The sequence below is a fragment of the Coccinella septempunctata genome, chromosome 8 (assembly GCF_907165205.1).
Source record: "Coccinella septempunctata chromosome 8, icCocSept1.1, whole genome shotgun sequence".
NCBI classification, from domain to species: domain Eukaryota; kingdom Metazoa; phylum Arthropoda; class Insecta; order Coleoptera; family Coccinellidae; genus Coccinella; species Coccinella septempunctata.
This window is the reverse complement of record NC_058196.1, coordinates 11,398,087-11,414,438: the sequence shown is the minus strand read 5'-3', so window position 1 is coordinate 11,414,438 and position 16,352 is coordinate 11,398,087. Positions and strand designations below refer to the sequence as shown.

The 16,352-nt window shown below is 34.2% G+C and overlaps 1 protein-coding gene across 2 annotated transcripts in view; it reads left to right on the top strand.

Annotated features, from left to right (window-relative positions):
• Positions 1–16,352, top strand: part of LOC123318930 (C3 and PZP-like alpha-2-macroglobulin domain-containing protein 8) — a 1,198,665-nt gene that overhangs the window by 357,459 nt on the left and 824,854 nt on the right. For both annotated transcript variants that reach the window (XM_044905716.1, XM_044905717.1), the window contains one exon: positions 12,004–12,129. In XM_044905716.1, the coding sequence (XP_044761651.1) occupies positions 12,004–12,129 (126 nt within the window). The remainder of the gene's footprint in view (positions 1–12,003; positions 12,130–16,352) is intronic.

Genomic DNA, 16,352 nt, shown 5'->3' with positions numbered 1-16,352 from the left:
CTTTCCGCGAAGACGAAGCTGGCGTCAGCGTTCCAGTACGAGGAGCATCTCGTAATAATTTCCCCCTTAAGAGATAACGTCTCTGTTATCTGCTGGGTGGCCTTGGGTGATGTCTTCCATTTCTACGTGTATGATTTTCCTTGGACTGTAGATTAACTCGGAGATCCTTGTTTTGTTCTTTATAACGAAGATGATTCCAAGAATTGTGAAACAGCACAATATCACACTTGTAGACTGGTGAATGACCTGAGTTATTGGATGTAGGTACATGGGCTGGTCTGAAAGTTTTTCTGCTTCTTGAAGGATTGAAGTTGGTTCTTTCAGATGCCTCAGGTGAAATTCAATTTTGTGGGTGGAGTTCAATGAAATTTTCGAAATGTTTTTGGCAGTTATTTCGAAAATCGGAACTGTGTCATCGTAGATGGATTCTTCAATAATAATTCGGCAGGTGGAACTTAGAAGGTTGATTCCCTGGATTGATTTCCTGAATAGAATTCCATGGCAGTCTTCTAGTACTGTTTTGTTCTTTTTGAAGAGGGTCAGGAGCTGGTGATTCTTCAGCGGGTGGATGATGTTGAAGTCGTTGTTCACTAGTGTTGTTTGGCATCAACCTGGGGTTGACAGAATGCATGCTTCCTTGGTAGGCTGTTGAAGGCAAAGCACCATCGAACTTCCCAATGTTGATTTGCATATTTCATTGGTCCAATATTCCTCGTTGTTGATTTTGATGGAATACGTCCTTGGCGGGATCACAGCAATATCTTGGGTATTGGGTACAGGGTAGATTCGGGAATATGAAGCAATTACTCGTTTGAGAATTGGGATTTTGAGAAGGAATGTGATAGTTTCCTCCGTTCCAATGACAGACATTTTTGCATATTCGATTATTTTGAAAAGATGAACATGATCAATTGGTGATAGTTGCTGTGTCTTATAAATTTTTTTCAAGATATGTCCCGATGGAATAAAGTTCTTCAACTTTAATGAATTCTAATTTTGGAATTTCTCTCATTGTAAAACTTATAGTCCTTTCTAGCATTAATAAAGTGTTCAAGAGTGCTTGGGACTGAAGCATTTGGTATTCTACAATGATTCGAAATCCTTCGGTAGATTCAATATTCTGGAATAATGCTTTAGTATGAATAATATTTTCGTTTAGCAGAGCCAAATCTTCTGAATATCTTTTTGACAAATGATTAGCAAAAGAAGTTAATTTATTTATCCTTTCGATTTCGGAAGATTTGCTGTTGTGAAGGCTTTCTAAATTTTCGTTAATAGTTTTCAGATCATCATCGTCTAGGTTACCTGTAATGAATTTAATACCTTTTCCGATGAAATTAGCCAAACCTCTTCTAACTTTTCTATTGACAAATTTTCGTAAGATTTGTTCGATTTGATCCAAATTCAAACTCAATTGGTGGAAAAGTCGACGGGGTAATTCATCGAATGTTTGGTCTTTCTGAAGGTCATTAAAATTATCGTTCAACTGATCGAAATTGTCTTGCAAATTGGTAATATTTATGAAGAAAAGAAAATTATGGTAATGATCAAGAATTTTGGCATGACTCAAAGGTTCTTCAAAGTATCCATTACTTTTTATTTCGTGGACCTGAAGGGCCTGGTTTGTTTGGGTCTGAATCAGGAGGATCAGCAGTATCCTGAAAAGAACAAACGTTTTTTCTTAGTTTTTTGACTTTTTGTATGTGCGCTGTTGTTTCTCTTGATTTTGTAGTTAGACCACTTATTTTGTTTTGTTGTTGCTGTTCAACAATAATTTTTTCGAAGGGTGGATCCGTTTTTCTCGGTCTGTTTCGTTCGACGTAAACTTCTGCTTGCTCTAAATTTGGAGGGTCATTTCGCTTTTCGTTCAGCTTGTTTAATGTTTTCTGAGCTTTGTTTTTATTTCGTTCGTAAATATGGTCAAAAAATGGCAAAATTTCCTGTTTTCGTTTTTCGTTATACTGCTCATAAATAGTCATATTCGAATCAAATTCTGGTAATTTGTCGTATGGACCATAAAGTAAATGAAAAGGTGAATAACCAGTCGCTGAATGTATCGATTGATTATAAATTAATGTTGCTGTAATCATGAGATTAGCTGGATTTTCATTGGGGTTTTTCAATTTGAGAATTCTGAGTTTTTCCAAAATTGTTGAATGGAATCGTTCATTTGGAGAATTTGAGCTCGGATTGTTCACTGTTGTAAAATGTAGATTGATTTTGTTCAATTTACAATACTCTGTGAAAGTCTTGTTCTGAAATTCTCGTCCTTCGTCACAAACAATCTTTTGTGGAATATTGTGATGTGAAAAATAATGACGTAATTTATTGAGAATTGTTAAAGCAGTGCCGTCTTTTAAAAGGTATGATTGCGCGTATTTTGAGAATAAATCAATTATTGTTAAAAACTTCGAATTAGTCGCTTAGCTAGGAGGGGACCTGAAAATTTCAATTTATAAGGGTTTCTCTCGTATTTTGATTTAAGGCATAATTCGCATTTATTTATGATTTCTGTGATTTTATTCCTCATTTTTGGCCAATAGTATTTTTTCGATAATTGATTAAATGTTTCTGAAATACCATTATGGTTTTTATCATGATATTCTGAAATGATTTCGACTTGATTCTCTTCACAAGGTACATCTAATAAAAGGGTGTTGCTTATATAAAGTTTCACGGAGTAATTGAAGGATTCTTTGCAATATCTGATGAAAGGGAGTCGTAATTTATTATCTCTGAAAAATATTCCGTAAGATTCATTCGGTCTAAAAATTTCTTTGAAAAAAGTTGAAAAATCATTTTCCATGAAATTTTGTCTTATTGTTATGTTGTAAGTATTTTTCTGAAAATTTTTTGTGAATTTTAAATTGTATTGTTCGCCAATATTTAGAATAATTCTATTCGGATATATATTCACAGAAGATTCCGTGATTGGAATAACTTTTCCATTGTCTTCTTGAGTTGAATGAATGGTGGCATTAGAATCATTATTATTTTTTTCATGTCGATGATTGGGATCATCGTTATTTTGACGATTATCTGGGGGGTTCAAAATATTTTCAAGTTCTTCATCACTAAGTACCGGAAGATCATTAATATTAGGTAAGATTGAGGAAACTTCTATATTTAGGTCATTTTCTGATAATAAAGAGTCTTCATTTTCTCTGTTATTGATTTCAATTCGCGATAGGGCATCCGCAACTTTATTTTCTTTTCCTTTTTTATGAATTATGTTGAAATCAAATTCATCAAGTTTCAATTTCCATCTTATGAGCCTGGAATTAGGTTCTTTTATTTTATTCGTTGTCAAGATGTCGTTGAGTGAAGATGTATCAGGCGAACGGGCCCCGAGTCTGTGTGTTAACGAGAAATCTGAGAATTCAGAAAATATTTGCGATTACTGCAAATGTAAGGTCGTTGAATTTGTACAATGTTTCAAATGTGATTATATTTTTCATCCTTCATGTTTGAAAAAAGCAGCTGGTAAAAAAAATACAGCCTGCCATCACGTTGCAGCAGAAGATGGTGAAATACACGATGAAATTTCGACGAAAATGGAAAATAAGATGCTTCGCATTGAAATTGATTATCTAAGATCACTACTAGAAGAAACGAAGAGTAAAAATATAATCTAGATTGAGAATAATTATCTGTTGAAAGAAAAAATATCAAGCTTCGAAGATCAAATAAGAACAGGTAATAATATAATGAAAAAACCGGTAAACATGACTGTTCGTGATAGGATATCGACTTCATGTTCTACCTCTGGCACTGTCGTATCCAATTCTATGGAACAGGCTCGAAATCTTAATACGGAGATGTCAGCGAATTGTCACAGAGTAGTAGTAAACAACTCTGATGGAATATCGATTGAGGTAAAAAATCAAGAGAAACCTAAACAAACTCAGAAAAATTTTAGTGAAAGGGTTAAAACCAATAAAAATAACATATTGAAAACTACAAGCGATGGAGATTCTGTGAATAATATGAATGAAAGAGAATGGCAAACTGTAACCAGAAAGAAAAAAGGTAAACAGTTCAATAAAATTATTTGCACTGGTACAAAGTCTGGTCAGACATCCCTACATGGAGCAAAGAAAAGGAAATGGATATATCTGGGAAAAATTCAAGGAAAGGAAATAGCGGTGAAGGATGTGGAAGATTATATGAAGCATACTAAAGAAATTAGTGGTCTTCAGGTTAAGAAACTTGAGACGAAGGGTGAGAATTCAGCATTCACAATTGGTGTTACAGAAGAAGAAGATTTCAAGTCAATTTGTGATGAAGCATTTTGGCAGGAAGGAGTGGTAGTCAGGGAATTCAGTTTCAGAAATTTTTTTCAATGGAAGAAGAACAGTCAGCAAACCTAAAACAACTCTCAGAATGCAATTCAAAAATATTCAAAGTCGTACATATTAATACACAATGTTTGAATACATCATATAATGCACTTTTGGATTTCATTAAGGACACCAACATTGATTTTCTAGCAATAACAGAACATTGGCAAAATGAAGAGCAACTTGACAGCTACCATATTAATGGATATATGAAAGTAACTAATTACTGCAGAAAGGATAGACTACGTGGAGGATCGGTTATTTATGCTAGAAATGAATTCTTGTGCAAAGACAGGTCAGATATTTCTAAATTCTCTGTTTCAGGAGTTATTGAATGTTGTGCTTTGGAATCCTACTTGGGTGATTTCAAATTAATGTTACTATGTATTTATAGGCCGGATACACCACCTTATGCTAGTGCAGAAATATTTTTTGAAAGGCTAATTGAAATATTGAATATTGTTAATTTGGAAAATAACGACAGAGTCATTATTGTAGGAGATTTCAACTTTGATTTTCTTATAGAAAATAATAATGACACCTGTGCTATGACAACAATTATGGATAGTTTCAATTTGCGAATGCTAGTAAGAGAGCCAACTAGAATTACATATCACTCGTCCACTTGTCTCGATAATGTTTTTACCAACATAGAGGAATGCGCGGTACAAGTAGTTCAACCGCATTTATCTGACCATTTGGCACAATTGATGTCTTTTGAAATTAAAAACGCATCCTACCAAAAAGCTTACAAGAAAATGATTAGAAAATACAACGATAAGAATTTGTATAAATTTATGAATGATTTAGCATCTTTTGACTGGAGTGGTCTAAATGTATTTGGTGATGAACAGGTCGATGAGATGTGGGATTTCTTTTCTGATAATTTTGGCAATATGTTTCACAGTTCATTTCCACTTGTTACAGTTACAACAGATAATAAGCGCATTTCTAATAAATGTAATGTTAGTTATAAAAATGATCCTGAGATTTCTGACTTGAGGCAGAAACTTGATTTACTTTATATCTTATCACTTAATGAACCAGAATATATTCAACAATACAAAACAATCAAAAAGCAATATGATCAGAAGATTACTGAAAAAAAACAAAACTATTTAGCAAACAAGATCATATGCTCTGATAACAAGACTAAAACAACTTGGGAATTGATTAAATCATTAACTGGTAAATGTAGCTCCAAAAAACAAGCTCTACCATCTGGCAATCCAAAACTACTAGTGGAAGATTTCAACACCTATTTTGTCAATGTTGCTTCCAATAATGTAATGATGCCACAGACGAAATATAATGGTAGTTTGAAGTATGTAAGTGGATCCTTCTTTGTTTTTGAAATTGAATCAGAGGAGATTATTAGAGTAGTCAAATAGTTGAAAAATTCTTTATCATCAGGTCATGATCAAATTCCTAATTTTATCATAAAAAAGGTTATTCACATGATTGTTGAGCCATTAATAGGGCCTTTATAACTGGTATATTTCCAAGTGCACTTAAGGTTTCAATTGTTTCACCTATACATAAGTCGGGTACTGAGGATGATCTTGGCAACTACCGACCGATTAATCTATTAACAACTTTTTCCAAGATATTTGAAAAGATTTTGGCCAATCGTCTTGTTAAGTTTTTCAGAAAACACGAAATTTTCTGCCCAGCCCAACATGGATACATGAATAAGAAAAATACAACAACTGCAGTTTTTGAACTAACTCAAAAAGTTACAGAAGCTTTAGAGGAAAGAAAAATTCCGATTGGTTTATTTATGGATTTGTCTAAAGCGTTTGATTGTGTTGATCATGATATACTTTTAAAGAAGCTCAAAGCTTATGGAATTCGAGACAATCAACTCAAGTTAATGAAATCATATCTTAAAGGCCGAAAACAGAAAGTGCGTATTAATGTTGATAACAATATTTTTATATCTGAAGAAAAAGAGATCACTCGTGGTGTGCCACAGGGCAGCATTTTAGGTCCACTCCTTTTCATTCTCTACATAAATGATCTGCCCTTCAATATTAGTAAGTTGCTTAATATGATTTTGTATGTTGATGATACCAATATACTGAAATTACTAAATGATCTAATAAAATTAGTTGAAGAATTGAATAGCGCATTTGTCGATGTGAAGGACTGGTGTTACATAAATGGCCTGAAATTAAATGCAGGAAAAACGGAATGTGTAATTTTTCATAATTCTAGATCAAAAACTCAGTTACCAAGTAGTGTAGTTTTGGATAACACTAATGTTGAAATTGCTGGTTCTACTAAATTTTTGGGTATTCATGTTGACAGCGAATTGAAGTGGAAAAATCATGTAGATCAGTTGAACAAGAAATTAAATTCGTCTTTGTATGCCATAAATGTTTTGAAAAAGTCGGTAGATATTCCTGCATTGATGGTTGTTTATTTTTCATGTTTCCAATCTAACCTGTCTTATGGTATTGTGTGCTGGGGCAATAGTTCATCTATACCTAGCCTATTTGTTAAGCAAAAAATGATTATAAGATCTATATTTGGTATGAAATACAGGCAGACATGCAGGGGTGTTTTCCGTGCTGACAGAATACATACCTTGACTGGACTTTACATTTATAATTGCATAAAGTTTCTTCTGCAGCACAAAGAATTATTCGAGAAGTTCAAAAATAATAATTTAAAAACAAGGCAAATTGATTAATATCTCTATCCAGTACACTCTTTAACTGTGACCCACAATAATGCTATGTATATGTGTATTAAATTGTATAATGTTCTACCAATGCAATTTCGTAATGTAAATAGGGAAAATTTGTTTATTAAAAAATTAAATGAATTTATAATGAAATGTGAACCATATAATGTGAAAGAATTTATGGATTTCTGTAAGAGGGAAAGGAATGTAACCCTTTAACTCTTGTGCCTTTTTTTTTTTGACATTAATTCTTGTACAATCAAATGTCCTATGAATTGAATAAAGGTTATTGTTATTGTTATTGTTATTGTTATTGTTATTGTTATTGTTATTGTTATTGTTATTGTTATTGTTATTGTTATTGTTATTGTTATTGTTATTGTTATTGTTATTGTTATTGTTATTGTTATTGTTATTGTTATTGTTATTGTTATTGTTATTGTTATTGTTATTGTTATTGTTATTGTTATTGTTATTGTTATTGTTATTGTTATTGTTATTGTTATAAAGCCAAACAAGGGGATTATGATCAGTTTCTATTATGAAATTTTGTCCGTAGAGGTATGGTCGAAAATGTTTTGTTGAATCTAAAATTGAGAGGAGTTCTTTTTCTATGGTTGAATAATTTTTTTCGGCTGAATTTAGGGTTCTTGAATAATAGGCAACTGGGCGGTTGTCTTGTGATAATACACTTCCAATTGCAACATTTGAAGCATCTGTTGTTAATTTAAATGTTTTTTCAAAATCTGGATAAGCTAATATCGGAGCATTTGTCAATAATTCTTTACATAGTTGAAAAGCATTTACATAGTCGGGATCATCAATTTTAATTTTCGCTCCTTTCTTAAGGCATTTGGTCATGGGAGAAACTATGTGAGCAAAATTTTGAATGAATCGTCTGTAATAACCTATTAATCCTAAAAATGATTTGATTTCCTTCACTGTGCGTGGAATAGGGTACTTTTCAACAGCTTTCAGTTCAGAGGGATTCGGAGATATTCCGTCAGGAGTTATTAAGTGTCCTAAGAATTCGACATTTTTACTCAAAAATTCACATTTGTCAAGTTCAATTTTGAGGTTGAAGTCTCTAATTTTTTCAAAAATTGATTTCAAATGGCAAATATGTTCTTGTAACGATTTTGAAAATACGACAATGTCATCCATGTAAACGAAACAAAATTTATTAAGATATTCTTTAAGTACATTGTCCATTACGCGTTGAAATGTACTGGGTCCATTTTTCAATCCGTAGGGCATACGAAGATATTCGTAGTGACCATTATTCACGGTGAATGCAGTTTTTTCTATTGATTCCTCGTCCATTTCGATTTGGTGAAAGGCTTTTGCCATATCGAGTGTCGAAAAATAGCAACTTTTTCCTAAATTATCCAAAATTTCTTCTATTCGCGGGAGCGGATATTTATCCTCAATGGTTTTATGGTTTTTTCATTTAAACGGCGATAATCAATGACCATACGATATTTCTTTTGGCCGGAAGCATCTTTCTTTTTGTCTACAATCCAAACTGGAGCACTGTAGGGTGAAATAGATGGACGAATGATATTATCATCTAAAAGTTTTTGAATTTGTTCTTGAATAATCTTTTTCATGCTGTGAGGGTGTCTGAAAGGTTTAACGTGAACGGGTTCTTCATCTTTCGTTCTTATTTTATGCTTGACAGTATTGCTAAAAGAGAGATCGCAGTTTTCGTTATAGAAAATATTTTTGAATTTACTACAAAGTTTCAAAATTTCTCGTTTTTCTTCAGAATTCATGTGTTGCGTACGAATATTTTTTGAAAGTTTTAATTTAGAATTTTCAATTTGAGGAGCACATATTTCTGTTTCAGATATTGATTTCACGGGTATTCTTTCCGAAAAGTTAATCTCTAAATTCCCGTTAATTGATTCTGAAATAGGAATTAGGCAAATACCATTTTTTGCTCGTGCTATACATTCTGGTGTTGAGAATTTTTTAAAATTAATTTCGGGTAGTAAAACGTCACCATTTTCTAGGGATACTGGAATTTTTACAAATGTTCTTGCTATAGTTTTATTTGGTTTAAGTTTATTCGTGGAGTACTCGAGGTTAAAAGGTATTTTCAAATTTTTCATTTCCAAAATGTGGTTTTGATAGTCAATCTTTGCATCTAATTTTTGCAAATCGGATGTTCCTAATAAAGCATCGAAATTTTTATGCCAGTCGACAACATGTAAATGAATATTGTCGAGGATTCCTAATTCGTAAAACAGTGGAATATTGATGTTATCATCAGCGTTAATTGTATTTCCTAATCCGAACACACTGAATTTTTCTTTGAACAAAAATTGGAAAAATTTCTCAAATGCTGGTTTTCTATTAATGACTGAATTTGTGGCACCCGAGTCTATTAAAATTTTCAAATTTATTTTTGGAAGATAAATGTAAGGAAGTTTTGATTTTATTTTCAAGGAATTGAGATCTAAGTTCCTGGGGTTTCTGGAGGAGCTTCTTGAAAATTTTCATCCATTTCGTAATAATAATTCTCATCTTCTTCGGAAAAATTCATAACATTTTCTTCAGAATGTTCGGGTTCGTAAGATTCAGCTTCATGATCGATTACATCATCGGGTTTGAATTGTACGTTGAATAATTGTTTTTGTGGGAATTTCGAATTTCTGGTAGAAATCGACATAGGCGTCGGTTTTGTATTTCTGGTCGAAATTGACATTGGTGTCGGTTCTGGATTCGATTTATAGATACTTGACCCTGGTTTAGTACCAAAAACTTCTTGATTTGTGAAAAATTTCTGATTATTTCTCAAAGGTTGATTATTTGGAAAAACAATGTTTGGTAAGTTTTGATTAGAGTTGCTATTGGAAAATCTTGTTGGTAAATTTTGATTGAAAGCGTTATTGAAAAATCTTGTTGGTAAATTTTGATTGGAACTGTTATTAGAAAATCTAGGTAAATGATCATTATAATTTTGATTCTGTTTGAAATGAGGTTGTGCCAAAGGCTTCTTGGTTTCTTGGGATTTACGAAGAAATTCGGAATATTCCCATTCTTGTTTCCTGTTGTCATAAAATTTACATTTATTGATGCATTCTTCTAAGCTCTTCAACTCGAAATTGCTTATATAGGATCTATAAAGTTCGAGTAATCCTGCTTGGAATGTTTTTAGTGACAATTTCTCTGCTTCCCATCTTTTATAAGTTAATAGATTTTGGTCTTGTATATTCAAAGAGAGGTGTTGTAAGAGATCACTCAGAGTTTTTGAAATTCGGCAATAATAATCTAAATAATTTTCGTGTCTTTTTTGGACGCATTGTGAAACCGCAGCAATTAATAGTTCTTCGTTCCTTTGATCTCCGTATCTCTGAAGGAGAGCACGTCTGATCGAAGGCCAATCCGTCGCATTTTGGAAAGAGATGAAGTCTCGTGCTTCATTTAAGATTTTCGAACGGATCGAAAAATTCAAGCAAAATTCGAGATCGGTTGTTAGTCTGCCACGTAAATGTAAGACTAAATTATCTACCTCGTTTATGAAAATTGATAAATTTTTACCCGGTGAAAATTCTGGAATAGAATTAAGTAATAATTGGATGTCTTGTCTAGACATAGGGTCGGCTACTGTTGGGAGTGTTGGGGTGTTAGAAGAGTTTTGATTCATTTCGTTATTGAAATTTCTAATAGGATACGGCCGAAATCGATTATTCCTAAGTAAGCGTTCTTGAATATTATGAGAATTCAAAGATTCTAAAATTTCTGGCTCTTCAGCAATTATCTCTAATTGATGAGATGAGTCTGTCATCGAAATAAAGAATACTGGTGATATAGGAAATGTGGTGGAAAATAGGACTTACACCAAGATTTGCATCCTAGGGTGGAACGTCCTTCCTTCTGGTCGAAGTGGGTTGGTGAAGTTTGGAATTTCGCACTAAGAGTTAAAACTCAACGGGGTTCCTCGAACAGTTTGTGTTCACTAGTGGAAACTATTTTCAGTTAGTTCGTTTCTTGAAAAAACCGAAAACCGTTGCGAAATCCTGTTCGCAGCGCCAATTATGATTTTCGATCCGCAAACTCTGTTTTTAAAAAGAATTTTATTCTTTCAATTATAAATCACAATTTTGAAAAACTAAATGACTTTATAATTGGACAGAGCGGAAAGGAGTTACAAACAGAATGAATTCTAAAATGGAACTAACTAGAATGTGTCTCTTTTCACATGGAAACCTTGGATTCTGGAAGAATCCGAGTCATTACTTTCTTCTCGCACTAACACTTTCCGCGAAGACGAAGCTGGCGTCAGCGTTCCAGTACGAGGAGCATCTCGTAATAATATAAATCATGAAATATAATAAAACAATATTTCTGAGAAGGCAATTGATCGATTTCTCTTGAGTGGACGTTTCAGTTGAGTGGTACTAGCAAGGATTATGAATCTGTTTCAAGATTCTGAAATATCTTGCAAGTGGACTCATTTCATCAGAATTAAATTGTCATGAAAATGGTGAAATAATAATTATTTTGAGACGACTGAGTGTACATTACCTTTTCAGAAGAACAATTTAGCACCAGGATTGATCGAGAAGACTTGAAAAGGAGATTACACTAGAAGAGGTGAACTAAAGCAAGTTGCTACAAATCAAAATGATAACAATGAGACGTGAATTCTACAGAGTTAACAAGGAGAATCCATAAGAAAATGTGTTATTTCTAGTTTTTCGCTTCTGAAAAACACTAGGAGTGGGGCTGCTGCTTCGTTTAATTAGCGCACCGCAGAATCGGGGTACTATACGTGGACACCGGAGCTGGTCGGACTAGAGAGAGGACGGAGGAGGACTTCGCACAATTTTCAACAGATTAATTCATAGTTTTTTACATATAATCCATAAATTCATAAATCCTATATTATATTGGATAGGTAATAACACTTTATTACCCATTTGGATTGATTATTTTCAGTTTTTCATACTATATTCTCTTTTTCAGTTTCTTTCTGGGTCCTGGCATTGGATCACGACTTGCAACTAGCCTCTGGTGTCATCGGGACGGTTAGCGTCAAGGATCCTGTTGGTACTAAAGTCGCGGTATGGGATCAAGTTTCTCTCGATGAAGGTGAGGACAAATAGAGCTATCTATATAGTTGGATTTTTTTTCATTAACCTAATGTTTCTATTTATATACCAGATTATTACAGTAACTCAATGCTAGAGCGCAGATCTGGTGCCATTTTAGAACAAAATGAAAAGTAAATAAACAATAATACAAAAATAAGAGAAAGAAATAATAAGAGACTTATAAGCTGAATAACAAATAATGGAAATGTTATACATCTACAACTTCATTTATTTTCAACTTTTTTTCAATTGGCGTTTCATTACCCGTTGGCATTTTCAATTCATTAGGCAATGAATGATATGGTTAAAATATTGCTTTTTGTCATTGACCCTATTTGTCAATTTTGGCATATGTGAACCTTTTTTCTAGTACTTGGTTCAAAGTGTTCATCTTTATGTCGTGAAGCATGTTGAACCTATAAATGAGGGAGTAAAAAATCGATAATTTGTCCATGTTAAGGGGTAGATTTTCTATAATCATCTGAGTTTGTATTCTTGAAATTTATTTTCATTATTCTGTTTTGTAAGCTCTATAATGTATGATTGAATTCCTCCACATCAAGTAATCATACCGTAACTGATAATACTATCAAACAGAAAGTATATTTCGACTTCTTCGGTCAAAAGCTAAATCCAACTTATATGACTTCGTTTCTGTTGGTTCTAAGGACTCTGGTTTTCCTAGCAGGATGACATATAGACAACGTGCCAGTGTGCCACGTGAGGAGATTTGTAATTCATTCGCCGATTACTTTGAGAGCGTTCAGATTAAGCCTAATCCCTCTACTGGTAGGTAGGAGTCCTGAGATTAAAAATTTCGATCATTATTACTTGAATTCCTTCCATATCACCACCGAACAAGTCAGGGAGAAATCAATGAGTTTAGACGAAAAGAGAGAAGCGGGCCTGATTCTATTCCCCCAACTTTCGCGAAGAAACATAGTTCCTCCCTGAGTATTCCACTAGCGTTAATCTTCAATGAGTCTCTTTGCAGTGACTTATTCCCTGACTTCTGGAAGATCACCTGGTAATAACTGGTAATAAGGATCGAATAAAAAACTATCGTGTTATCAGTAAACTGCGTATTTTGTTGTTCGAATCACTCATTCATACCAACTTGCTTTCGCATTTTACAACTCGAATAATAACCGAACAGCATCAACTCATCAACTTTATAGAATATCTGCAAAGTAATCTTGATCAGGGAGTTCAGGTGGACACAATTTATACGTCTTTTAGTAAGGCCTTCGACCAAATAAATATTCATATCCTTTTGCATGAGCTTGAGTAAGTGGGTTTTGTGGATCCTTGTTAAACTGGTGTCGGTCTCACATGACAAATAGGTCTCAATACATCAAGATTAAAAAGTTCAGATCTAGATTGCTTTTTCAACATCTGGTGTGCCTCAGGTTTCCCATTTGGGCTCACTCTTGTGCATCATATATAGAAATAGGTTTGAAAGTTGCTTCAAAATATGTAGATTCCTGTTGTTCGCGGATAACTTAAAATTGTTCGAATTAGAGGTAAACAGGACTGCTTTGGTTTGCAAAGGGAAATATCTCCATAAAAGATTGCCTTCGATAGAAAATTTGATGTAGGTTTCGGATATAGGTAAGCAAGCTGATTTACAAACGATTTATTTCGCTACAGTTTCGGATCCAATTTGATCCTTCTTCAGGCTGCAATAAAAATTCAATATATAGGGAAAACAGATTATTGAATACAAATTTGATCAAAAGATAAAATAATTGTGTGAATTTTAGATCGGATTTGGACAATTTGAGCTCAATATACAATGTTATACTCAATAGATGTAGTGATTGACCTGTGATTATTTGGGTTATGTTGTTGTTTTTCCTTGGTGTATCTTATTTTTCGTTATGTGAAGTAGGTCTGTCGTCAGTTATTCGTTAAATGATATAACACTTTTGTTGGTGATATTTTTACCTGATTTATTATATTTTATCTTCTCGACATTATATTTGTATAATAATCCATTTAATTTATTCATTCATTGATTTATTTATTTTATCTGACAATCGATCTTATTTATGACACATTTCACTTCATAAATTTTTTTTGTATTTTGACTATTTGTCTAAGACAGCAATATCTTTAAGGAATTTTAATAATTCATGATTGATGAAAGAGAGATTGTAGCATTGATTTGTCTCGGTGAGTCTACCCCTGTATTTAATAATCTGTTTTCCTTATATGTTGAATTTTTATTGCGGCCTGAAGAAGGATCAACTTGGATCCAAAACTGTAGCAAAATAAATCGTTCTCAAATCAGCTTGTTTGCATATCCGAAACCTACGTACATTTATTTGGCAACGTATTTTTTCTTTTGAACATATTGTAATGAGAGGATGGTTTTTCAAACCTACCCCCTCATTTTAGAAAAATTATTTTAGTTTTCATTTTTAAGTAATTCTGGTTTTGAAAATTCAGGATTCCGTCATCGTTCGGAATTGTAAACATTTCGCATCGTTTTTCGTTTCCTAAAAACGATGTCGCAGCGTATAAAACATCCTGAATTGGAAGATAACCGAGTTTTTTGTTCGCTAGAACAGATAAGTCAAAATTAAGACGTCTTCATCGACGCATATTTCACCGAATTTCGACTGTCAGGGCACATCTGATTTACGCCCCCCCCCTGTGGATATAAAATCAGATGTTCCCCGTAGGTCTCTTCACTTCTAATTATTCGCCGAATTAGTACGCTACGAGTAAAATTTCGCTTGCCGTTAATTACCGTCCGCTGTTGCTTATTAGAAAAGTATTTTTGAGTTTAGAATTTTCACTTTTTTTTTGTTTTTTTTCATTAGCCCGGGATAGAATTTTTCTTTAGTTTTTTTATTGTTCACCATATTGGGTGATTGTCCGGAGTGAAGTGGCCAAACAGAAACTAAGGTAGAACGACACTCCGTTTTTTTTTACCATTGGATCGTCACCCTTTCCTACCCCGGATTAAGTTCCACCCTACTGCTAAAGCACCCCGCTGGCGTGGATACTCAGGGGGTGCTGAAGCACTTTGGAGAACCCTCTTCCCTCCCCCGTTGTTTCGACGCTCACCTCAGCTGTTATCGAAGAACCCCGCTGGCGTGGATACTCAGGGGGCGAAGAACACACCTAGGGGTGAGCTGTCGTAAATCTGTGCCGTCTTTCATCCCATAACCTGGCTGAGGTCCGATACCTGTTCGTTAAGTGTACGTCTCAAGTTCTGGCTGGCGAACGAGTCCGTAAACCCCAGTATAATTTTTGAGATCGGATCCCGTTTCATTCCGTCCGTTTTGCCCCGTAAATTCACTAACACTGTCATTTATATCTGATTCCGAGACAAACCTGTTCAAGTATAGAAAGTAGACTGTTTCCGTTCAACCCCTGTATTTCGAGTCTTTCACTGTACGAATTTTATAATAATGCCATTTGTGTTTCCTTGTAAGAGTCGACAAATATAATTTGTGTGCGTTGATTTTGAATTTCACTGGTTGTCGCTAACACCCCAGACACCAAGGAACCTTGTCTTCGGCTATTAGCTACCAGGGTAGGTTTGCTATTCTGCCTTAAAGAATACCGAGGAAAACTTGTTACAATATCATAAAATTAACATGCTTCTCATTTGCTGTCTCTCTGAAACTCACACTACTTTCTACTATCAGAATCGCTTCTGCCGTATCTTCTTCACTTCTTCACTATAAATACCGTAATCAGCGTTCGTGGCTTGGTGGTTAAAGCGTCGGAGCAGTATATTGCAACCGCAAGGTACTGAGTTGGATGGCGGGCTAGAGAAGGAATTTTCTAGTCGATACGGGTGCGGGCTACCATTCACTGTTGGGTTGAAATTAATAGTGCTGTGCGTAAGGACACAGTAACAAAGTCTACGCAAAACAAAACTCGTACAAGCTTGCATAGCTTCTGAGGGGGGTACGTGGAGAATCAGTGTAGTATGATATGATATGTTATAATACATCTTCCTCTTTACGATTTCGCACCTTCGTTTTTGATTGGGGCTGACTTTTACAGTGTCACACTGTGCCCCGTAACACATGGCCTTACTTAGGCAAACATAATGGACAACTCGATTTCGTCTTTCAGGTCAAGTTCACAATAAACTACTACTACTAAACGGTAATTTGTAACTATACAATCCGTAAGTGAAAAAATTGTTGGGGAGCCGACGATGCTAAATCGGGATTTACTCGAGCGTCGTGGAGTCCT